The sequence below is a fragment of the Strigops habroptila genome, chromosome 4 (genome assembly GCF_004027225.2).
Source record: "Strigops habroptila isolate Jane chromosome 4, bStrHab1.2.pri, whole genome shotgun sequence".
In the NCBI taxonomy this organism is placed as follows: domain Eukaryota; kingdom Metazoa; phylum Chordata; class Aves; order Psittaciformes; family Psittacidae; genus Strigops; species Strigops habroptila.
Window position 1 is genome coordinate 76,145,029 of NC_046358.1, and position 25,450 is coordinate 76,170,478.

At 40.1% G+C, this 25,450-nt stretch overlaps 2 protein-coding genes across 5 annotated transcripts in view; one reads left to right on the top strand and one right to left on the bottom strand.

Moving 5' to 3' along the window:
* Positions 1-15,860, bottom strand: part of PDXDC1 (pyridoxal dependent decarboxylase domain containing 1) — a 29,760-nt gene extending 13,900 nt beyond the window's left edge. The window contains exons 1-9 of one of the 3 annotated variants that reach the window (XM_030484317.1): positions 15,511-15,860; positions 8,289-8,362; positions 7,682-7,747; positions 6,396-6,479; positions 5,442-5,588; positions 3,520-3,709; positions 2,377-2,445; positions 1,748-1,826; positions 689-773 (exon numbers count right to left, since the gene is read on the bottom strand). In XM_030484317.1, coding sequence (XP_030340177.1) covers positions 689-773; positions 1,748-1,826; positions 2,377-2,445; positions 3,520-3,709; positions 5,442-5,588; positions 6,396-6,479; positions 7,682-7,747; positions 8,289-8,362; positions 15,511-15,531 — 815 coding nt within the window. In that variant the 5' untranslated portion in view covers positions 15,532-15,860. Of the gene's footprint in view, positions 1-688; positions 774-1,747; positions 1,827-2,376; positions 2,446-3,519; positions 3,710-5,441; positions 5,617-6,395; positions 6,480-7,681; positions 7,748-8,288; positions 8,363-10,278; positions 11,031-15,510 lie in introns of those variants that run through there. The other 2 variants (XM_030484319.1, XM_030484318.1) reach the window with 2 other exon arrangements.
* Positions 15,861-16,040: 180 nt separating this feature from the next.
* Positions 16,041-25,156, top strand: MPV17L (MPV17 mitochondrial inner membrane protein like). Of its 2 annotated transcripts, none has more exons than XM_030484323.1 (4): positions 16,041-17,605; positions 19,662-19,732; positions 20,948-20,977; positions 21,145-25,156. In XM_030484323.1, the coding sequence occupies exons 1-4, from the start codon at positions 17,296-17,298 to the stop codon at positions 21,322-21,324; spliced, it is 591 nt and encodes a 196-aa protein (XP_030340183.1). In that variant the 5' UTR covers positions 16,041-17,295; the 3' UTR covers positions 21,325-25,156. The 2 variants fall into 2 exon arrangements, with proteins under 2 accessions (XP_030340183.1, XP_030340184.1); XM_030484324.1 differs by having other exon boundaries at positions 21,241-25,156.
* Positions 25,157-25,450: the final 294 nt, after the last annotated feature.

Sequence of the window (25,450 nt, forward strand, 5' to 3'; positions counted from 1 at the left end):
CGTGTAAAGGGAGGTAATTTTTGTTTGTGTATTTTTCATTAACAATGCAGTAGATGTTGCTACTTGGTTTTCCAAAATTGAAAACTCAAAAGTAAAAATCCATTTCAACCTAAAAATGTTTCAGTCCAACCTTTGGGGAAATCATCCCCCAAAATCCTACTCATAACTTGGCATTGATTTGGCATCAGAAATAAACAGGATGCAAATATAACACTGTACAATGAAATACTAACAAAAAAAAAAAAAATTTTTAAATCTTAGAGCACTGGAGTCTTCATTAACATTGTCTAAGTTCTCAAAACTTTTTTTCCTTTTGGTTTAATCCTCCCCTAGCTAGGTTGCACACTTGCAGCAGTCTTCTTGACAACCCTCATTGAAGTGTCATCTCTTCCACACTCGTTTCATTTTCCTTTCTCATTCTCAATAATCACTGTATAATGTCTCCCATGACTTGTCCTATAAGGTCTTTTAATTCATATTCCACCTATGCCAAAATAACCACTCCAATTAATTATTCCCATACATGTAAAACAATTTGTGACAAAATTATATATTTAAAATGCTTAATATGACAAAGATAAAGATGGTCCTATGGCTCTCTACTAGCTGGTTAGCTGTAGGATTATGTGCTGTCTGTTATTCTTGTTAATGAATGTAGTTCTACAGAAATAAACATTAAGTTTCATACCCTTCTACATGGAGCCACATGTTATACTGCTCACAAAGTTCCTTCAGTCGGCCAAGTTTATCTGTGTGCCCAGCACCTGGTGTTCCTTTGTGGAAAAGGAAAGAAGGCAATGACAAAGGATAAGCCTGCAGGCTAGGACTCTACATAAAAGGACCTCTTGTACTGTTGTCAAAAAAGTCACACAAGAGCAGGACAGAGGATGTTTTCAAAGAGCCCACTACACAATATTAGTATCTGGTGCATTGCTACTTATGAGCAATTGGAATTCTAGACAAAAAAACCTAAAGATACTTGTTTTGTTTGTAAAAGGTAATGTATTTTTAAATATTTATTTATATATTATTTTTATATATTATATTTATTGCTATTCATTATATTAATACATATTTACATATCGTTATTAAATTATATTCTTTATATAAAATATAAATACATCATTACATATTTATATTTTTACATATAAATATATGTAAAAAAATACTTAGAAAGTTAGATGTCCTTGGCACTAAAAGACTGAGCAGCCTCAGATAAGAAATGCAGATATTTTTAATATGTTCAAAATATGACTTCAATGAAAGGAAACTAAAACAAGATTAACATCCCAGATATTTTTCCAGATGCAAAGCATGTAACAATCACCACCTTCATTCATATTCAAAATAAGTTTTGCTCATGAGCAGTTCTGTTTAATTAACAAGAAAACTTCTAAAGTTTAACTTTTTTAATTAACTTCTAAAGCTAAAACTATGGCATATCCATCAAAAAATTCTGAAGTGTTAATGTGAACCTGATTTTCAGCATGAGATTTGCATTCACTAACATAAGTTCTAGTCATATCAATATATCAACTGACAAGCAGATCTGCAGCAGTACAATACAGCTTTAAATCAATTAAATAAATACTCCTCTAGTCAGATAATTATCGTGTGGTCATTATGATATTTCCTGATATTTCTTGACATGTAACCACTAAGCTGTTTAACATATTTTTATTTTGGATTTTATACATATTCACAATATAAAGTGCTTTTAAAATTATTGTTTGTCCACAGCACTTACCAGCATTTGCCACAAGCAACAAAGGCAGTTTTCCAGACTCGACATCATCTTTAATCACTCTATCCAACAAAGCAACATCCTGTTATCAATAACAAAAATATATGTATTTATAAATATGTTTGTCAAACCACACAGGATTGTTTCTCCTGAACTGGAAAAAAATGCATACAGAGTGAAAATGGACAGCATTCTGAAGTTCTGGAAGACATTCTTAATGTCTTTGCTTGTGGCTTGCAGTTTCTTCTTCTCAAAAGTAAAATAACCTGAAGGCCAGATAAGGCATTTGTGAAAAATACAACACAAATATACTGTGTAGTTTGTAAACATACCTCCAACTACACATATTCTATATCCTGGACTAAAAATCATCTTACTATATGCCATTAGAAATATCTTGCGAATGACAAGACCAAGATGCAACCTGCTGGCTCTTCGGATTATTTCGATCTACAATTTGTACACTTATAAGACAGAAGATGTAGAGGTTGAAAAAGTAAGTACATTAATAAGCTTTTCCTAACAATATACTTGACATTCATTTAACTAGGCTTAAAAAACCCAAAACACAAACCAAAACAATCAAAACCACCCCATAAAATCAAAAGAGCTCTTTAAGATGACTAACTTACCATTTGGTGCTGAGATCCAAACATAGTGTTACAAGGCACATGGCACATGCAAGAAAGGGGTAATCCTAGCTGCAATAAAAATGATGGAATTTCAACAACCAAGACATACTTATTTAAAGTGTCCACAGAAATATATAGAGAGTGATACAAAAAAGTAGTAAAAATTACAATAAAGAGCTGGATGTTACATTATAAAGTACATTTCCTGCTAAAACTTCTAATCAAATTAATAGCAGAGAACAGAAAGCACAGGAGAAACTGGGAAAAAAAAGTCACCTTTTTGTTAGTGCATCAAGTGCATTCAGTTTCTCTAATGAGCCACCCATGCTCTGTAAAATAGCCTAAACTCAATCCTCTTTCCTTGGCCACCCCTGCAATTAATTCATCCTGTAAGCAAACACGTGCTTTGTGCATGGGGCAAGTTCCACCAGAGGTTCACAGCCACTTCACTACTGAGTAGAGAGCAATCTGCCCACTTTGATCATACAGCTCAGTTGACTATTCATGCTTGAAAGTCTCAAGTTCTTCCTTTGATAGGGAGGCAAATTGCAGATAACTTTTGCATCATTAACATGCAGAGGAGCTGGGGAATCAAGGTCTCTCATATTTTGATTTTTAACTTGGAAGATCACTAGACAAGTCAAATCTAGTTGATCATACCCATCACTGAACAGAAGATTCAGCAAATTAAGAGAACCACAGTTACAGAGTAGTTTGTTTTTATCCTTTCATTTAACAGAATGTGAAGCCTTCCTTCCCCTCCCATCCTCTGTCGTGTTGCTGTTCAGTCACACTGCCATTGTTTCTACCATGAAGAAAAATAAGTTTGTTTTCAAAATCACCAAAGTTACGTTTGTTTGGGGATACACGAATTCAGTCAAAATAAGGGCACTGGGAAAAACCTTAGAGAAATCTTCACTTCTAGCAGTGGAAGTTCCAGGCAGGCACATGGATCTAAAGGAAAACTTTCATTGGCCCCAGCCAGTTTACAAGACTGCTGCCAGTAATGTACCAGACTGTGCTGCAAATACCAGCCTCCTGCAGGAAAAGTTTGAATGTATTTTCAAAATCTAAATTTCAAGTAGGCAATATGAAGCCAGGTAGGTTCTACTTGCAGCTAAAACCCCAACCAATTCACTTTACCTGATTGCAGAGAGCTTGGCCCAAGCCTGTTCTAGCTGCAGAACTAATGTATATGACAGGCTGCTTAGAATATAGCACGTTAAATCCTTCTATTGTATAATCTTCATAGCGTGTGTGAATAACAAGTCGACAGATTTTTAGGAGACCTTCACGATCATCTTCATGATAATATGCTGATCCATTTTCATACCTGCAAGAAAAGCTGAGTAAATATGACCAACAAAACCAATAAACAGTTTAGTGACCAACACATAACACTAACCAGCAAAAGGAGCTCACAAGAGGACAAAAATGACAGATTTAAAACACTTCTGTTTTCCCAGGATGAAGTAGAATAGAAGGAAACTTTTACAAGACAAGCTGAGATTAACAATGAGGGAAACCTAGTATATGTTGTCATTTAGATTCAGATATAAAGCGAGAAAGAAAACACATGTGGATTCCTAAGAATTGCCTTTACAGAATTCAAAACTTTGCTTACTAAGAGCAAAGAGTGGGGGAGGAAACACACAAAAGGCTTCATCTGTTTTTAACACATATGTAAATTCTGAACTGCTAATTTTAAGGAGAATGCAACCTGACATTTGTTCAGTTGGTAAAATTGGAATAAGACACATGAAATAAGGTAAATGGGCAGAAAATGGCAAACTTTATTATCAAATCACAAATTAAGGTATTTTCTAATACCCAGATTTACTGATTCCATTTGTATTTAGCGAGTTTGAAAATAAGACCAGAGTTTACTACAATCTATTCAGCACACTGGAAGACAATTTTCCAAAGGTTTTAAATATGTGAGTTACATAAATGAAGTGTATTTTTTCCCCAGGAATATTTTAATGATTTTATAGCTATTTTGCCTTCAATCTGATTTATTAGGCATGCTTCCTTGGGGCTCATGAGCATGTGGGGGAATGTGTCTGCTCCTCACCCACCCTTTTTAACCCTTCTAAGAATCAAACTCAGATCAGCACATTGACATTTACGGTCACGAAACCAGAGCAAAATAACCAAAGAAAAGGTAAGGTAAGAGTGCTCCACATCAAGGGCAATCCCTCAGCTGTCTTATCTATAGAAAAGAGCAACAATGAAAGTAGTAGGTATGTCAATTTATTACGCAACTTGCAAGTTAGGTTCTTCTTTCAGCATTTTTGTGCAACACGTAAGTCAGTGTTCTTGCACAATGTAAGAGTGGCATTTATCAACAAGTTTACATGAAGGCCCTGAAATATCACAAGTTATCAGAGACTACCTGATGTGCAAATACTGTTGTGGGTTTTAGTTGGGTTTTGTTTTTTTTTTTTTGCTTCAAGAAGAGAAAAAAAAAAAAGGAACTTCTTATCAGTTAATATCTCCCCCTTCCCAACACCCTCACACAGTTCACTTCCAATTCTTCTCATATGGAATGGTTTAAGATATCTATGCTACATGATGATACAGGCATTTATGAAAACCTTCAGTGTACTGTAAATTTCACAGGGTCACCTACCATCCCTGGAAAAATAAACTAGATCCAAGAAGAGCAAAGTTAACTGAAAACATCTTTTAAAAATATGATGTATGCCAAGCCTCAGCAACATAGCATATGCCTCAAGAAACAAGAATGTAACAGGAATGTAGTTAAACGTTTGACAAACTGTATGTCTGCAACTGGACTCTGGCCCTTAGTTCCGCCATACAGCCCATATAAAAGGATTTTTTATGGCAATCATATTACTAGCAAGTTCCTGCATTCAACGAGTCTCCTCTTTTTTTCTTTTTCTTTCTTTTTTTTAATTATGTGATGTCTTTCAAATCTTTCTAAGAATATTTCTAAGCTTGTGGCATAATGGTTTCTTTTGTTGACATCCTCAGTGCAGTCACACATGTTTTTAAACAATTACCACTGCTTAGTCATATGTAAGTTCTTCACAGTGACTCACCTGAACAGCCTGCAGAGCCAGAGAGTAGTATCAGAAAGGATCCTTGTTGTAAGTTTTCTCAGTCTTTCCCTGTCTAGCACTGATATATAAGCAGCCAAACTATGTCCCAGTAGAGCCATGTGACCCTGTTCACCAACGTTTTGAAGTCTGCAAGCCAGAACAGAGTAACTGCCAACTAAATACAAGTCATGAACGTTACAGTAATTTTACATTTGCATGTTTTTACTGTAGAGTAGCAGAATTCGTTGACATGCAATTTTAAATATTTAGCAGAGAAGTACAGTATATCACAGCCACCTTCCTGCCATTGTGCATTACATACTGAAGCGCCAGTACAGACAAAAGCACTTGCACTTCACTTGGCCTAGCTGTGTACGGCATCACCTCAGGTTCTTTCTTCGCCAATCCGCTAGCATAAACTGGAACTAAGCACCTTATCTGCTTTGGGACTTCAAAGTGCATTAAACACATACCTTTCTCTCCTCATGCAGACAAAACCCAGGAGATTACTTATCTTTAGAGGCTCAGCTTTCATCAGTTTGTTGGGTTTTTTTTGTTTGGTTGTTTTTTTAATTTCCAAACTGTTTTTCAATTGTTATTTTTCAATAATCTTCTGCAGATTAGTTAGCATTATTTCCATTTCACAGAAAAATGGAAACAAATTTTATTTTTCCTTTTTTTTTTTAATCTACAGGGAGAGATGGTAAAAAAATTTATTGGTATTCAAAGTTTTATAAGACTTTCAGACTTAAAACAACTTTCAGAAAGTAGAAAACAAAATGAGCTGTCATATCAGAAATCAGGGCTCACTATATAATCTAATCTGCCTTTAAAAAGTTGCATGGTTGCATAATATCTTTACAGTTTAAAATACTTACATGTGTAAGTTCTATAATAATCAGAATGTAACAAAATCAGGTATCTTTCACATACAATAATTCATATTGGCTTTACCGGTAGGTCTGTGAGGTTTCCTCTTCCTCCTCTCCATGCATTAGGTTCTGAACCAACTGAAGTATGCTCACCATATCCTGGCCACTGGCATACCAGGAAGGGGAAAAGAAAAACCACAAGAAAGGTAAGTGCCAGCATCTAACAAAGAGGCCATTTCAGACACGGCACTTGTATAGCAACAAAAACAGTTCCTTGCTCTCAGAAAAACAGATCATGAAGACAGAGTTGCTGAATCAATTAATTCAAAACCCTACTTAATTATAGTAAGACACGTCAATAAGTATGAACTCAGACTCTCAGAAAAATACATCTAAGAAAATCTGGACTGAAAAGTTTGTCTTGGCAATGTTTAATTGCTTATTGCTACACAGCGAAGTAATGTAGTAGCTAAGGATCCAAGTTTCTCTTTACATAACCCAGCTTCAGCTCACAAATTCGGCACATCTCTTAAGCAATAACCTACAAATATCAGTCTCTGGCAAATAAAAGCTACATTAGACTTCTGACATGATGCACTCTAATATAGCAAAACTAGAAGAGACCCACGACACTTCAACTTGTATAATTCCAAGTAAAATTTACAGTAGTATAAGAATTTACACTCTGACAGCTGAAATTGCTTTTTATTCTTAGAAGAGCTAATTCAGTGTCTCCACTCAAAACCAAGCTTAGGTTATATACACAAAAGAAAGACTCAAATAAATTTTGCAGTACTTTCTGAAGTGCTAGCTTGGACTCCTGCAGGATCATCTTCCAAAGAGGCTACGACCAATTTAATTCTTAGTTCTCAGGTACAATGATCTTACCTGCCTTATGCACAACAGCCCCATATAATTTTTAAAGACAGCTGTGCTGAAAAGCTGTGCTATTTTGTGGTGGTTGTTTTTGAAAAAGTTTTCTACCTTATCAGTCTCAGGGTTTTGTTTTGTTTTGTTGGTTTTTTTTAATGGGTGTTTTAATACCTCTTTTTCTATAGCACAAGTATATCTATGCCTAAGCCTCAATCACAGCTGTAGGGACCAATACTTCATTAGATTCCAACAGTTCAAAATTTCAGTCACCAAGGACAAGCAATCTTTTTTAATTCCACCTATGTGAGTATAGAAATAACTGGCATGATGATAATCTTCCCCTTCCTTCCACTGTGTGAGCATGGAAAAAATTGACATAACACCTGGCAAATTTTCATGTTTGCATTAATATAGAAGTTGCTTGGAAAACAAACATGTTACATGTGCATTACAAATTCTGAAAACTAAATAGCATTAGCTAAAAATTGTGCCTACCTGCCTTGGAGTGGTCCAGGAATATCCTTCCGTGCATACTTCTTTTCATTTTCCTCCTCCACTTTTCTATGTTAAAGACCAAGAGTAAACTATGTATTTAGTTTCTGGTTTATAACATCAAATATGTATTGGCTTTGAGTTGCAGAAATATGTTTTGACATTGTTTCAATCTATTTCACTGACAACAGGTTCATAAATAAATCAGGTGAGACCTATGCAAGAATTGAGCTCAAAGTGAAGTGTTCCTAAGTTTTGAGGGTTTAGCTCTTTAACAGAAAACATCAAACTTACAAAAGACTGTCACATATACAGGAATTAAAAGTTACTTGCACAGCAATAAGAAAAAAAATCTAACATCTCTGAAAAAAATAGTCACTGGACTTGCTCTAAATATTACAGAACATGCATAAAAATACATACATTTCTTTTTAAAATCCCATCATTTGAGAAACGATGGTAATTTGTTCAGGTGTAAGCTTCAGAATGACAGTATGACCTTAAACTATTAGGAAAATTACTTCTTTCCTGCTTCTTGACAGCAACATTAATAATCCTCCCCTTAGCACAAACAGGTATTGTTTTTGCAGTTATTATCCTTTGCACATACCTTTGATTGTCTTCTAGCATCTTCATTGCTTCATTCAGATTCTTTCCCATTTCTGCTAAGGTAGGGTCCACCATCTTTCAGGAAAAAAAGATAACAACTTTTCAGAAAAAAAAACATTTATCTTACTAGTGTCCCCACAACATCCTCAATACAAATTCATTCACCCAGATTCTTTCAACTAGTCTGTGCATACTCATTTAAAAATAACAGTATGTTGAATATTCTGAACACAAAATATACAAAATCAGAACATACTAGTAGTCTAAAATAACCCAAGAGAAAACTCAATTGCCATGTGGATTTTGTTATTGATAGATCCATTTTTCTCTCCACAAGGAAAGTCAGAACTTTTCCTCATGAATAATGAAAGAAAAAGCACTGGAAGGCAAGAAGGATTTGAAAGGTGCGAGGTGTTCAAGTGCTCATTATAATGCTTTAGATAAAAAATTAAGTATGTGCCACTTCAGCCCAACTGAATGATTTGTCTCTTTGTTTTCATAACCATTCTACACCAGCAAGAAAACTTGAACTATTCCCTTAAATGTAAAAATTTACATGTGGTCCTATTGAAAAAAAAAGAAAATAAAAAATCAAAACCCTTCTAAGGCACAGCCTAATCTTTCTACAGAGTATGGAAAACAGTTTGGTACCCTAAATCAAAACAATCACAAGTCTTCTTGTGGCAAATCTCATTTAGAAATTATCCTTTTATTTCACCTGAGAACTCATGTTTCCGCCCCCAAAAAGCCATGTTACTGTATCCTCAGATAACTCCTCAGTCAGCTCTTGTGATGTACAGACTCTAACTGAAAAAGCCCCCCCAACCACTCTGCCTTAATAACAGTAAGGGGAAAACAAAACAAACCACCACCCTCCCAAACAACCCACCACCAAAAGCCATCAGTGGATAAGTACAACGCTATTCCTACAAGAAAGTTACCTCCTAGGAAATTAGTTGTTTGGGAAGCTAAAGACTGAAAAATTTCACCAAGGCAGGTTTTAGGTCATTGAGCATTTTGATGCAAATTCAGAGGGAAATTTGCATAAGTTGACAGTTCATTATTACTTTTTTTAGATTGTCAGTTCAACTAAGAGGAACTCAAATGTGTTCAAGTAGTAATTCCTGGAAGAGGTTAAAAAAGCCAACATTTCTTACCCAGGAAACACAAGGAGGTATTTAAGACTGCTCTAGCAAAGGCAGAAATAAAATGTCAGCCTTCCCTGCCATTTCTCTTTTGTGTGTCACTGACAAACTTTTACAACAGTAGTTCTCAAAACAGATGAGAAAACATCTGTTTTGAGACATCAAGTACTCTTTTAGATCTATTTTTTCCTATTTCTGGTACCTTTAAACCAATTTTTAATCTTAACTTATTGGAGAGATTCCCTTTAATAGGATAAAAGAACAAAACTGACCTACTGTAGGCATCTTAAGAAAGACTGACATGCAGAAAAGGCTTTTCCTCCAGCAGCTGCAGACCTCTAGCTACACAAAACAGGCCCCAAATCCTACTTTCATTGCTGAAACCAGGTAACAACAGATACTTGTTTAAGAGCCTGTCAGGATGGAAGAGCTTTAAAAACCATTGAGCTTCTTTCCCCTGAACCAGTGACAAGTTCAAATATAAGTAAGCACTATTTTTCAAAGAACTGCTTTTGCTCTGAATAAATCTCTTTTACGAACTTTAACCCAAGAAGCCTGACAGAAGCTTGCAACACTGACACAAGAGATCTGGACAGGAACATTTATCCGTTTAAGGATTACATGCCATCTAGAAGCTTCCAGAGAATGTGAAAGGTATCATCTGGCAGAGCCTGATTTATCTATGGTGACTGATTTTAAACTGTATTTGAAAAATAAATATACCCCAATATGAAGGTAGCAGGTACCACCACTGGTAAGACCCATCCCATTAGACAGAAAACCCTAAGATTCTCAGGTGACCCTGTTACAGAGTTTCTTCTCCCTCCCTCTGCTTCCCAGATGTACTGCAAGCTTAGCCTCCATAAATTCAGCATCAACCCTTTTTCAAGGGATCAGCCCACATATCAAAGCCTCTAGAGTTAACACCTTACACTGCTGCTGAGGTTTTGGAGTTCTAGGGGTTGAAAAAAAATCCAAACCAAGTTTGATATTTAAACTTACACCACCCATGCTGCAGGGATATAACAGCTTGTCTGCTACAGAATTTGAGGAACAGTATTCCTAAAGGCCTGCACATACTTTCCGTGGCTGCTGATGGAAACGCACGCAACTGTTGCAACTGTGCAACACAGGCGCATACGTTTGCTCACACAGATGCAGCCACAAAAGCAAGTTAAATCACAGAAGGTAGTGGATTAATTTCCGTGAGGATTTTACACTGTTTTCATCCGGAGGACTAACCAAGAAGAGAAAAAGAAATTATGTTGAGAGTTCACATATGTTCAAAGACTATTTTTACCAAAATATTTAGAGATTTAACTCATATTATAGCAAGTGGTAGGTGGCTGAAAGAATCAGTACCCAGGCATGGTCACAGTGGCTCAAACCAAGATTGATAGTTCTCTGTATTCTGTTGCTGTAGAAGTGGCCAGTAACAAATGTTTGGGAGAAGAACAAAGGAACAGTGCAAGTATTCAACAATATTTTTCCACAAAAACTCCCAGCATTTAGCAATAAATGGGTTTTTACACTGCTGGCTTGTAGGTACAACATCCACTGCTGTGAGGGCCACAACTTAATTACGCACCAAGTGAAAAAGCAGTATAAATACAAAAAGTTCAACACCTCATCACAGAGGTTAAAAAAATACACACACTGCAAGCATTTGATACTTTAATACAACATACATAGCTAGAAGACAAACCAAAATATGATCTTTGCCAATATTTCTGTATGTTTTCAGTGGTTTCCAGAGCTGCATTACACTAAAGAAACTGAAAAGAAATCATACTTAAACAAAGAAATAAAGATCAGTTTTGCTCTTGGGAGCCTTTAAGAGAGTAACCCACTAGACATCATTTACTGATTGTGCCTATCTCACATACTTTAATTCAGGTTGCCACAAAACATGATCAAAGGCAGTTATTCGCTTGAACCTTCCTCAGTATCATGCTGATATTCAAATTGCTCTTTTGTAGATAAGGACACAAGATGTAGAGGCATTACAAGAAGGGCTCTAAGGCACTTTTGTTTGTTACTAACACAAAATTCACCTGCTGGAATTACATCAGATGTTAAAACCTGCACATGCTTACCTCGTGACTCAGCTTGTCTCACTTACTAGTAATTACATGCATGAAACTCTTCTGCTCGCAGAAGAAATACATAAAATTCAGTTTTGAAAGTCCTAAGAAGTTATACTCAACTCCAAAAATGCTATGAAATGCAGAAAGTCTTTGAATTCTGTTTTAACTTAAAAATTTAACTGAAATTCTGGGTTTAACTGGAAAATGAATCCCTACTGCTTTTTCCAATTGCTAAGTGGATATGCAGCAACTTATTTTATGCTTTGAATTATGAGAAGCAAAAAAACCCAACAAACCCTTTTACTACTGCATACTGAATTTTAGATACGCTTCCTCCTCTGCTCACGTTATTAAGGGCATGGAGATGGGAAGCAGAAGACTACTTACTTTAAGCAGCAGGAAAAATAGGTGTGGCAAAGTTACAGCAACAAACCATTCTGTTGTTTCTGGACAGACTTTAATAACATGCCATAATAAAGAAGTACGCTGCTTTAGTTCTGTCTGTAAATGGGATCAAATGTGTATAAAATCCCAACAGTAATAAACAGAAGACTTTTTTCCATGTTCCTGAACTGTTTTAAGAAGACTGGTGGTTGAGTTCTTGAATACTACATCCTGAACCACAGGACAAGACGCTTTTTGAGGAGGTTAAAACAGCTGCATTACATACTATATTAACCTTAGTTTTTGCACTCAGTCCTGACCCTGGTATCCCAGGATTTGACTCCATACAAGACATGCAATATCCTTTCAAGCTCTAAGGAGGCACCAGCTTAGCTTCTTTCTTCAAGGTGTCCATTCAGCATCCTGATACCTCCTGCTTCCTTAAGCCCTTCAAAGACCCTGACATTCACTACCCTACTTTGACTTTTATCATTTGTTGCCTTAAAAACGTGTTATCCCCATTCACTCAGGTTAACTCACGATAGGTTTGGTTTGTGATTACTCCCTTGTTTTGTAATTAATCTGTTACTATTTTTTTAAGCACTCTGAACTCCAAACGGTTTCTGGTTTTATAGGCGGTATGTCACACCTTGGCAACTTGGCCATTCTCCAGTTGTGATAAGACTGAACGTTAATTACAAATTCAAAAAGGAGAATGTTGCTTCATGTACCACTGGTTTACAATCTTGATTTTGCATTTCTGTAGGCTGTATCCCTAAAGTAAGAAAGGGATGATTTTTAAACTGTCTAAAAAAAGTTATTCTGTGTGTGCAAAGGCACAGGTACAGCTCATTATGTATTTCATGAGAAGTATGCCTCATTTCCCACTACAGTATTATATTTAACTAGAAGAAAGCTTTACCATCAAAAACCAAAACCTGTTCTCAACAGTAAATTAATCTCAAACAATATCAGTATTCTTTAGCCAAAAGAATAGTGTATTTATTCTGCAGGCAAAGAAAAGTTTTGGATAACAAATAAAAAAGCAGCCACTTCATGATTGTTAGACTTGAACGAAAATAGCACTGTATCATCACAAAGCTTCTGCTTATGGGTATTTGCTCTTTTAATCTTTATTTATCACTTCCCTGTGACATGCAGCAGGATTTTCATGCAGGTCTGCTGTCACAAGTTTTCCACAAAGTTACCAGGATGTTGCGGTCAGTAACAAAAGACAGCAAGAAACCAAAACAGTTTCTTTGTGTTTAGGGAAAACACTGCCATAAAGACCGCAAGAAGTTACAAGGAAAGAATTTGCCCTATTTTACCATACACAAAGTCACCTAACTTGAAACTTAAAATCCTTCAGAAGACGGGTCATTTCCATCAAGATATAATAAAATAAGGAAGGGGGACCATAGACCTGTTAGCCAAACTTCTGAAATTTAACACAGGCTTCCCAAAGGACTTAAATTTGAAGATCACACCAAAAAAGATTTCTGGATTTCAGATAAAATTGATTCTAATTATATCACGTATGACACACAATGTTAATACATTAAAAAAAACCAAACAAAACAATCCCAAAACATTTGTCTGATACCACAAAGATAAATTGCAAAATCAAACTATGAGATTGTTGGTATGTGTCAGATTCTACAGTGGTTTTCCTTGTGATCCTGTCATGCAATGTTTTCAGTTCTCAGGAAGTTTCTCGTTTGCCAAAAAAAAAAAAAAAAAAAATCTTTTTCCATTTGCAAGAACCTAATGACTACAGTAATTCAACATCACCTAATTGGGTGATTCTACCAAAATGCCTTCTTTGTAACAAAAAATACAGTATTTTGACAAGTTTTAATCCAATTTAAAAAGTAGCTGAGAGAAGCCATGGTTCAAACAGACAGTCTCAGATGTATTATGATAATGCTTAAATAAGACCAAGACAAGTGAGGAGAAACATATCCTGACTTGGATTAATTTCAAATTTATTTAGGGAGAAGACTTCTTATATATCATGCTCCAGACTAAATAAAGTGCAGATTGTACAGACTGACAACAATCTTAACCAAAGACTATTTCAGGAGGGCACTAACTCCTTACTGTATTGTGACATGTTATTATACAGAGAAGTACAGCTTTCAGCATACGGGGGAAAAAAGCCATGATAAACAAGAGAGGAAGTAAAAGAAATCATAACTATTCACATCTATTTGCATATATTGAAAAATCAGACATGCAAGTTTCTGCAGGACCCTCACCATTATAGACTATTCCTTACATCAAGGATACAAGCAACCAAAACATGGACTTTTGTTCTGTTAAGAAATTAAGGTATTTAATTCTTATACAGCATTTTTATTGCTTATGATGACCTAGTCAAAGTTTAAGGGCTTTGTCAGTACTAGAGGACAAACACTTGCCCTGTACAAATGTGCCTTCTTTAAACCACTGTATCTTATACCATTATTCTGCTTGAGTCCAGTTGATGAAAACTGCATTTCAAACAAGTATGTTAAGTTTTACTTAATTAAAACTTTTCAGAACAAGCAGCAGTCACTATAACTTTCGCCAGCCCTAGCAAGCACTTAAGCTTTTAAATGCTACCAAATACTCTTTAACACTGTATTCTTCATGTGAATTGTAGTATATCAAACCATTTGGCTACCAACTCACTAACCACTCAGAAAGATACTTCCTGAATTTCCCTTCATTTTACTAGAACACATCCCATTCAAACTTCCCAAAGCATTCCAAAGACTAGATAAAATTGGATGTGCTGTGTATAGCAAGTGATGCCAAGGGGAGGGAAGCACATCGAGAACAAATTAGTTCAAATGTATACTGTCCTCGAAGACACAAAACAAGGGTGATAAGCTATGCATGAGCAGCCATTCCAACCTCCCTTCCAGGGCAGGTCTTCCGAAGCCAGCAGGTGCCACAGAAGCCAGCAGAAGCGTGGCATGTCCTGGATTACCCTACCGGGTTCTGACCGACTCACAGTGACAAAGTCAATACAAGTTTTGTCAGTCACTTACGGTATTACAGAACCAATATTTGCTTTGTACAGTGTGTTAGACAGAAGAAAGCAAACATAGGGCAGCCAACACCTCCAGTATAAAATTGCATGTGGGGGAAGTAAACCAAGATTCTCTCTACTATCCTGCTGCACACTGACAATCCCAGGAAACAAATCAAAAAAACATTCTTAAAGCATTTCCTGACAGTTCTGCACACTTTTTACAGACCCGGGACACGCAAACACACGGCGCTCACACAGGCGCCGATGGCCGCGGGACAGGGCTCGCCCGTGGGCTGCGCTAGCGGCTGCAGGCTTCGTGACACAGGGCGGGCACAGTCCCCCGGGCTCGGCGGCCGGGAGCCCCGGCGGAGCCCCGACGCCGCCACAGTCGAGGCGCCGGGGTAGCGCCACCCCAGCCCCGGCCAGCTCCCCACAGCCCCAGGCGCGGCCCCACCGCCCCGCAGCGACGCGACCGCCAGGGCCCGCTCGCCTCCCGGGGCCCGCCGCGCCTTAGTACCCCTCGCGCCCGCAGGTGCCCGGCCCCCGCCGCCCCTCCCCGTCCAGCTGGCGCCGGCGCGCCCCGCAGACCTTCTCCAGAGAAGCGTCCATAGCCAGCGGGCTCCCCGGTGCGCGCCACCTCCCCGCCGGGCACTTCCGCCTCAGCCCCGGCCGGCTCCACGCTGGCAGCGCTGACGAGGCCGCGGCAGGCGGGGCGAGAACACGCTCACCTAGGGAACGGCAGCAAGCCCGCCCCGCGGCCGGAACCACCGCGCACACGGGCGGGGGGGATGCGAGGCAGCGACCCTGCGGAAGGCGCGGTAGTGCCGCGCGCCGTGACGGCACGGGCCGGGGAGAGCACTCCGCTCCCTTCCTGCCGCACACTGCCCGCCGCCTCCCGCTCCCCCCGCTGCAGCTGGTGGAACAATCCCGCAGCACGGCCGGGAGGTGACAGGTACTGGCGCATGCGCAGTGGGCGCGGCCCACGCAGCTTCCGCGGGGAGCGGAGCAGGGCGGTGGGACGTGTGGGGTGCTGCCGGCCTGTCGAGGTTCCGTCCCCGGGTACTCCGGAGGGCTCCAGTGCTCACAGAGCTCTCCGGCTGTCACCCCGGGCCGTCCGCTCGGCCTGCGTAGTTTGTTAAGGCGGCGCCAAAACCTTCCTGCACGCACGGGTCCCGCGAGGGGACTCCGAGCGACACCGTCCGGGGCCATGGGCCGCCGTGCCGAGCTCCGGAGAGCTAAACCCCACTGTCCACAGCGTTCCTGCTGGTCGTGCCAGCTGGAGTTACTTGCCAGTGCACATTCCTCCTTCTCCGAGCGCTATTTCTGTTATTTAATAGCCCCACTTGCAGGTGTCAGATGCGAGTAGTTAACGGTTGGACTTGATCTTAAAGGTCTTTTCCAACCTAGACGATTCTATGACTACCGCGGAGGCTGTTTCCCGCCCAGCCATGTCTATGTGTGGTCTCCTCAGCACTGGGCAGCTCGCTTCGCTCTACCTTGTAATTAAAACGTTTTCCAATCTACAAGCTATCCGTGGCTATTTATAGCTATCCCTGGAAGGTTTCATGATTGCTTCAGGCGCATTCATCCCAGTTGCTATCGGGATACGGAGTGAACTGACACGTCCTGTCAGGAGGTGGGTCTCCGAGCCAGAGCTGAGACTGCTGCCAGCACCGGGAGCTGTCGACGCGCTCCTGTGTCCAAGGGCTGCCCCGCAGGACACCGGCTCCCAGCAGTGAGCTCGCTGCCTGCACCTCAGATCTGCTCCGTCGCAACAGCTCCATGCGTGTAAAACTGCATACACGAGTCTCGAATAAACATACATCGCTGCTGGCTTTTCTCCTCACATCCCCCAAGAGCAAGAGCAGAGGGCAACCGCGCAGGTGCTCAGGTGTGTACCAGCCCCGCGCAGTGAGGCAGCAGAAACCAGACTGAGAAACAGCAGCAAATTTGAAAAGAAAACCCCATAAAGTGCTCAAGTAAGCAAGCGACAAGGAGACAAAATAAGCGAATAGTGCCAGTGCCTAGTTTTCACTTGTCTCTTAATCATTGCAGCAATACTCTGCGGTACTCTCATGGTGCGACCTAGACCAAAGCCTAGCAAGACACAGTGACCTATTTATGCGTGAACTCACTTAAACAAACCCACGAACCGGAGCCCGGGTGCCCTGCGCCCACCCGCGACCGGCGCGGGGAGCCCCAGCATGCGTCCCGCCGCGGGGTGCCGGCCCTCCTCGGCAGGGGCAGGCCCAGCGGAGGTGGCACCCGGGCGGGGGTAGCCCCGAGGGGACGCGGGGACCGCAGCGAGGGCGGCGGCAGGCGGGCCCGCGAGGAGGCGGAGGAGGCAGCAGCGGGCGGAAGAGGCGGCGGGCGATGGCCGGCGCGCTGCTGCGCGGTGGGGTGCGCCGCTTCCCCTGGCTCTGCAACGTGCTGCTGTACGGCGGGCTCTTCGCGGCGGGCGACGCGGCCCAGCAGCTGTGGCGGCGGCGGAGGCAGCCGCCCGACTGGGCGCAGACGCGGCGAGTGGCGCTGGTGGCCCTCGCCTTCCACGGCAACTTCAGCTACGTCTGGCTGCGGGCGCTAGAGCGGGCGCTGCCCGGCCGCCGCCCGCCCGCCGTCCTCGGCAAGGTGCTCTGCGACCAGCTCTTCGGCGCCCCCGTCGCCGTCCTCGCGTTCTACACGGGTGAGTGGTGCCGCCGCCCTGGCACCGCCATCTCGGGGCGGGGGCGGCAGCGGCGGGCGGAGAACCGGGCGCCTGCACGCCGGGTGGAGAGCACGTACCGAAAGCGGGGCTGTGCACCCCGACTAGCATGGGGTGCCCGGCTGCCCCCCGGCCCGCCCGACGGCGATCGCTGCGGCTCGGCTCCCGCAGCCCCAGAGCCGCCAGGGCCGAGCTGCGCGGCGCTTGAGCCAGCACACTGCGTACTCTACTGTGCAGCCCCGCTGGAGCTCGGGAGCCGCCGGACTCGGAGCTAGAGAGGCAGTCGGGACCCGCAGGCACCGGTAGCTCTGCCCGCAGTTGTGTGCAGGGCAGCCCGACACGTAGAGCTTTAAGCACTGAGTGCTGTGCCAAAGGGAGCCCCTACGTTGGGCTTGGTTGGACCCCGCAGCTGTTGGTAACAAAGAATTCAAAGCACCTGAAAAGGATTGTACCATCCATGTCTGCTTAAATTGTTCTGCTCGGTTCTCCGTATCAGCTGTCTCGTTTCCAAAACACAATTACTTCTAAATGTCAAGAAATACTATAGTTCAGCAAATAAACTGTACAACCTTCTCCTGTGAGAGTATGTAGAAATACAGCATATTTGTAATGTATGATCTTAAAAACTATCGAGCAAGAAGACACTTTAGGGAAGATGAGTATCTGTTTCAAAAATAAACATGAGAGAATAGGAAAAATAATAGGCGAGATTAGTATAAAACCAGGCTGTCATTTAAGTTAAATGTCACGTGGAAGAAGAGCAAGACATGTGCTCTTTTTGCCTGGCATTGGGACATCTCCATTTTATGACCCGACAGGGAAATAATTCAGTTTGTGATTGAAAAGAAGGGAAGAAAGAAGTCAAACACCAGATACTCTCAAAATCCTATCTGCCTATATCAGAATGTAAGCAGAGAGATACCCAAGGACCAGCAGGGTTTGAAGGACCATGAAAGGGATGGTAAAAATCCCTATATTGGGTAGCAGAATGGTGTGATTCCAAAATAATGTTCGATTGAGAGATACCAATCACCTCGTGGCATGCATATACCTAGAAAGATGCCTGAGTTGGATTAAGCAACTTTGGACCCCTGCTTATGTGCTTTTGATTTTATTAGATTTTATCTAGATTTGCTAAAAACATGTTTCATTTGCAAAATATAGGTCATGTCTTCCAGTTAGGGTGTGTGATCTTTAAAAAGTTCTCATCTCTTTGGAAGGTGCAGTCTCATTTGACACCTGAAGATTCTCATCACACGAGACACAAGAAATATCATTTAAAGAGTTCAAAATAATAAACCCTTTAAATGATACTTCATGTGATGGGAGTTCGATCAGTTTGTTTCTGGTTTGCATGTGTGTAATGTGTAATTTCAAGTCATACTGCTTTTCTCTTGGTCTTGAGTGGCATGATGGGAGCCTGGTGTGAGGTTGGGTTTTATTGGAATCATGAGGAGAGTGGATCAACTAGAATTTATTTAAAATCTTGCAACATTGTATGAGGAGAGTTAAACAAGTAGGTTTGAAACTGTTCTACTTGTCAGTACTAGAATTTGGATTTGATACAGTTATTTGTGAAGGAAAAAATATAATGATTATGGCTGAAATTAAAAAAGAAAGTAAAAATCACATGCCCTTCTCCACTGCCTTCAGTGGTCTGTGAGCAGCTAAACTCCTTTGAGGATCTGAGCCACTCCTGACAATTCAACAGGGAGCAGAATGCCTTATTTTCTCTATCTCAAAGGTGTAAAAGGTTCCATCATGCCTGTTCCACTCTGTACCACTGGTGAATTACGTGGCAGTGGAACAGATGTGATATACCACCAGTACAGTATATTCCTGATGATCTATAGTGCCAACACTGAGAGCCAAGTCAGTAGCTGAGGAGCTCTGATGTAGCACCGTTAGGTAGCCAGAATTGTATCTGTTCTTTTAAAGCTGTTGTAACATATTCTGAGAAGAGTTTGGGATATCACTGAAAAAAGTGAACACTTAATTTTTACATTTTTTCTGATTATTGTAAATATTTTGCCACTAGGTATGAGCATCCTTCAGAAGAAAGAGGACATCTTTTCAGACTGTAGAAAGAAATTTTGGAATACATACAAGGTGAGGCTAGCAGTTCACTTATCTCCCAGCTAAGCAACATAAGAGTATTATCAGATCAAGTATTTGAAATATTCCTTCTTCCAGCAGCTTTTCTCTCACTCCATTAGTTGATTACGTGTAGGAGGCTTTAAGTACCAGCAGTCTTGTGAAGGCAAGGGTAGTCTGGAGCAGGCACTGCTGCCAGATGGGTGAAATGATGCCATCTAAAAAATGTACAATGTTTACGTACATAACACTTGCACCCAGCTCTGTGAGTTAGAGCCCTACAATACGATGCTGATTAAGTTTGTACTACCTTTTATCTTAAGAAGTACCTCCCCTGTTTAGTTAGTAAAGCCATTGACAACTCTTACATGGACACCTGTTAAAATCACTAGTTATAGAGACATCTTTTTTAGGAATCATTTTCAGCCTGTACTTTTCAGTGACAGTCTTATCACTTTCAAAAACACAATCCTTTGTTTTAAGATGACTTTGGTATAAATAGCTGGGTTTGGTTTGCATTTCTGCATACACAAGAAAAAATTATCTGTGCTACTTCTGAGCTTGGCAAAATAAGAATTTTAAAGATTTCCCAGGTGCAAGAAGAATGATAGATTAGCCAAAAAAAAAAAAAAAAGTAATAGAACGAGAAACTGTGATGCAATGTGAATTTCTCCTCACACTGTGGACTTATATAGGTAGGATAGAAAAGGATTATTTTTATTCCCGTGGAGGATGATTCTAAAAACAGTGCCCACTATATGCTATCAAACCATAAGGTTTCTATTAACCTTATGTTCTATGAGTAAATTATCCATTGGGTTTTCCAAAAAAGCCTTATATGTATCAGTAACTAGAAGGAGCATTGCAAGTGTGAAATAGTGTTCAGTGGTATTTTTCATTCATGGCTGAAACAAATGTTCGCATATTTAAACATTTGTTCACCCATCTGGTATCTGGTGTCAGGTGACTGCCAAGACTTAACTGTGCTTAGAGTTTCATATTTAAAATGAGTTAGAATAATGTGTTTGAGAAACTCCTAGCATAGAATCTCATGAAGATTATTAGAAATTTAATACTGCAACCTCAAAGTTAAGCAACTTGATTTAAAATTGAACAGGTTTTATTAACTTTACTCAAGTATGTTTCAGTCTTTGCTAAATGTGGTAAGAAAAAAATGAATCTTTGTGGTTGAACTGTGTAAGAATAACAAATGATTCATTTTCATTTCAGACGGGACTGATGTACTGGCCTTTCGTGCAGGTGAGTTTTTAGGGTAACTCAGCAAGCCTTACCTTCTCAAAAAACCTGATCTGATATGATCATAGCACATCTAACCCAGTGAGAAGTCAGTGAAGTTGCTGGGTGTGTAGGTGTAAGACCTGACCATGCCTGGAGCACTAACTGAGCTCTCTCTCCTTCCAACGCAGCTGTCAAACTTCATTTTTGTGCCTGTTTACCTGCGAACAGCTTACACTGGGCTCTGTGGTTTTGTCTGGGCTGCCTTCATTTGCTTTTCCCAACAGAGTGGAGATGGCACAGCAAAGTCAGCACTTATGTGGCTCCAAAGAGAGAAGGTCAATGCAGATGAAGATTCATCAGAGAAATAAGAACTTTAGTTCTGAACACAGTCTAAATTGTTAAACTGAGTTTATGAAAGTCTGTAAACTGCACTGCAGCTTCATTGCTGTGTTTAAAATAACCAGTCATCTCAACATTTGTTGGTTAGTATAAGCACTGGAACAGTTTGTCTTTGTGCCTGTTTATTTTTCATAAAAGAGGCCAATTGTATATTGGCATTTAATTATTTTCATGCTGCCAGCCCATCTCTTCTGGGAACAAATGCCTTACAGGGCAATGTAAGCATTTGCACATCATGTTGAACCAACTCACCGGGGAGAAATATTAACTCTAATTTAATTTGCAAGCAAGTTGTAATTGCTAGAAAAAGGGGAATAGAACACGAAACCATCAATCGCCAAACTTGATATTTGTTATCAGTGCAAGATTGCTTTTGCAGAACAAAATTTAGTGGCTTTCTTATCTAAAAAGTGGCATTGAATCTGTTTTATCCAGAGAAAACAGAAGTGCAGTATTTTGCAGGGACCACTTTTCTGTAGGGGCAAGCTTGCTTTATTCTACATGAAAATCTATATAGAAAATTATTTCATAGAATGTACAAACCTGAAATACATTTGCGTATCTTATTTTAACTGTGACAATAAAGATAAATAACTTCAATCAGAGTTCTTTGGGGTGGATGCTGTGTATGGACACTTGGAGGAAGAATCAGTCATAAGCAGCTTCTGCGTGATAGAACCCAACTAAACTCTGCAGTGCGCTTTTGTTATATGTGTCAACGGCTTCTTCCTTTGCCCCTCAAGGGTCAAAGTACTGAAGAGTACATGGGAGTCTTGACACCTTGACTCTTTCTCCTACTTCATTATGTTGAAAATATAATTAAGATTTTGAAGAAAAAGAGCATGGGAAGAAAGGTTATGTGAATGCCAGAATCCATTTCAGAACAATCCAGCTATATGTAAGGAACTGCCATTTCTTCTTCAAATGGCTTTTAAACATTCCTATTCATAAAAGACACTGGGTAACTACACATAGGAGATGGTAAAATTAATTATAGATCTGCTTTGTCAATTGAGGATCAGGTCTGGATGCAGACCTTTGGTGTTCTCTAAATATGCCTATGTATCTCAGAACAGGTACTGTGCAAATGTCTGTGATTGCAGGAGGTTGAAATCAGACCAGTAATGGAGCCCTTAGTTTATTAGAATGGGATTTTATGCCTTGAAGTTACTAAATAGTAAGCTTGAAATAGTATTTGATTAAACCCATCTTAATGATGATTGTCAAAAGAAGACTCAACCCTCTTTGTTACAATAATAATAAACCACTTAGAGGAATGTCTGAATTCCTCAGTCTTGTCTAAACAATAAACCAAAGCCTGCTTAGGCTATAAACAGACATTCCTTTGGCCAGCAGCTGTACTACTTAAACAAGTCACTGCAATTCCATCTTCAGCTGCACAGGCAGACTTGGAAGAGGCCACCTGCCTACAATCTTAAGGTGGAATTAATTTTAATTGACTTCTGACATCCGTAGTGTGGACATCTGCAACTTGGCTCATCAGTTTAAGCTCTGTTTACAGTCAGTGGAGGAATGTAGACAGTTGTAGACATCTGTTTTAGGGTACAGTGAATTGTGCACAGTAGGGATCTATTTCTTTCCATTGATAACAGACAGTCTCAGAAGACTGGCTGCTATGTAGATAGCTTCATTGTAGATGCTCGTATTTGGTGAGTTGAATTCCCCTGCTTGGTGTCTATTTTACGTGTCCCTGTGGGAGCAACTTTGTCTTGCTGCGTGAATCCCACAGTGTGAATTGGGCAGTCCTGATGCTGGACATCCTAGTAGGAGTAGAAATCCAGAGAGGTACTAACTGCATTTTATCTATCTATTTAAAAATGAAAGATGAGTGAATAGACGATTTAGACAGCTAAAGCTGTTAAATTGCTTTTGTGTGTATAAAGTCCTCAGAATAAAGAAGCAATTTCAGTAGTGTTTTTTTCTGTCGATGTTTTTAGGATTAGAATAGCGTTCTAAAAGCTGTTCTATTCAGTGAGACTTAAAAGTTTCACATAAGGTGTGCTCATTAAGTATTTGACTTGTTTTTTACAGATACTATTTATTTTTCTGTTTGTGCCTTAAGTGTTTAATGATGAATAGAATTCACTTGGAGAAGGGAAAAGGAAAATTAACAACATTGTAAGAAGAGTAACTAGCAAAAGGTGTTGGTTTGCTGTAAGCAGTATGTGATGTTCTGCTGAAACTCAATGCAAAAAATACTGCATGAGTGTCGTTGGTAAAACTTCATCCCCAGGTGAACCAAGAATTTAAAACTGTTCTCATGATCTGTATAATGCTGATGCTTCTCTTCAGCAGGAGTATTTAATGAATGGAAGATCCATCTTTTATTTTGAACGGCTTAAAAGCTTATACAAGCTGTGTTTTACTGCTGTATGCTTTTGTGCTGCTAGCTTTTTGCTTGAGAACTTGAGCTAAATCCTGCTTTGTCTTCAAGTTTCTCTGACTGTGGGCTTCAGGGTTTCTCTCCATGTTATCTGGAGTACACTTCTTTCATGTAATGGAAGCCTGTAGTTCTTACATTTAGTGAACTTTAGATTCTGCATAATCCTTTCATTCCTTTGTTTCTCATGTGAAGGGGTTTGACAGTTCAGTAACCCAAGTCCCTTTTCATATTAAAAAATCGATTTTTTTTTTCCCCTTTAATTACAGACACTGATTGGTTTTACGACTATTTCAGACCCACATAATAGAAAACAATGAAGCTGTGTCGGGACAAATTCTCAGTGCACACAAATTCATGCACCTTCTAAAGATTTTCTGCCCTGTCAGTTTAGTCTGAGGACCTCACCCCTTAGTCGTTAAAGACTTTATTATTTCTTGACAATTTTTTTGTTTAGAAGATTAATTTCAGAGGATAACAAATGGTGGAGGTTGGAAAGGACCTCTGGGTGTCCAGTCCAGGTCATGTAGTCCAACCCTATTTGATACATATGTATAAACTTTTGTTTGATTCTTCTGGTAATTCAGGTACTTCTTAAAAAAGAAAAAAGAAAAAGAAAAAAAGAGATGCGTGAGACTTGTCCTAATTGTCTCTCCGCTCCCTTCCAAAAGCACTCATAAGAGCTTTATGACTATTTCAAGGAATTGCACTGATCTTATTGCCAGCAGATTTCCATAACCAGAAAGATGAACAGAATTATACAGCCTGTAGGTGCTCAGAAAGGAGGGGACACACTGCCAATAGCTGCTAGGCATGCATTCAGGTGACATTTTCACGTCATGAGTCCTCTCTAAGAGCAAATGGGATGAGAAGATATTTATATCAGGTGCTGTTTCAGCTTTGTGTTATTCTGGATAGCTGTGGAGATGTAGAGTCTGAATTTGATAAAATGAGAATTTAAAAATGTATTTTTCTACTGCAAATCTTTCGTGCAAATGAACCTCCTGTGCTTACTAGTATGCAAAATACATCCTTCTAGGCTTAGAAAACTCACCAGAAGGCCTCTGTCTTTTTCACACCAGAACTAACCATCCAGTAACACAGCATAAAATAACCAGTTTCATAATGCAGTGAAGGTGAAACTGCCTGTAGTTTGTCACCCTATCTGGCATGTTCTCTGTATAGCACTAACTTTGAAATCTCTGCAGCCTCAGCCTTCTTATTCTCTGCTTTAAGCGCCAATGCTTTGTGCTTGTGCTGCTGCCTCTACTGCTAGTGCTAATCCAGTGAGATGTGCAAGGAATACTTGAATTTGACTAAAATAACGAATTTCAAGTTGAGTGAAAAGTGTCTGTGTTTTTGCAAAGGCTTAATAAACATTAAATGCTGTTCTTCGGCTCTCTCTGTCTTTAACTGGTGTATGTATAAACAAAGCCAGGTCTTATGCAGAGTTCTCGTGGGATCTTTGTAGACCACATGCAGCAAAAAGCTCAATTTGATGCCATAGATCTTAACAGCAGCAGAGTAAAAGATAAGGATTCACTCCCTCTAAAGGTTACATACATTAAGTCATCTGCCACTTCTGAACAAATTCAGAACAGAACTCCCATCTTCAAAGCCTTATGCTGAAGCCAGTGGACTTAATTTTTCCTTTATTCAAAAGAGTTAAATGTGATATAATAATCTGTTTAGAT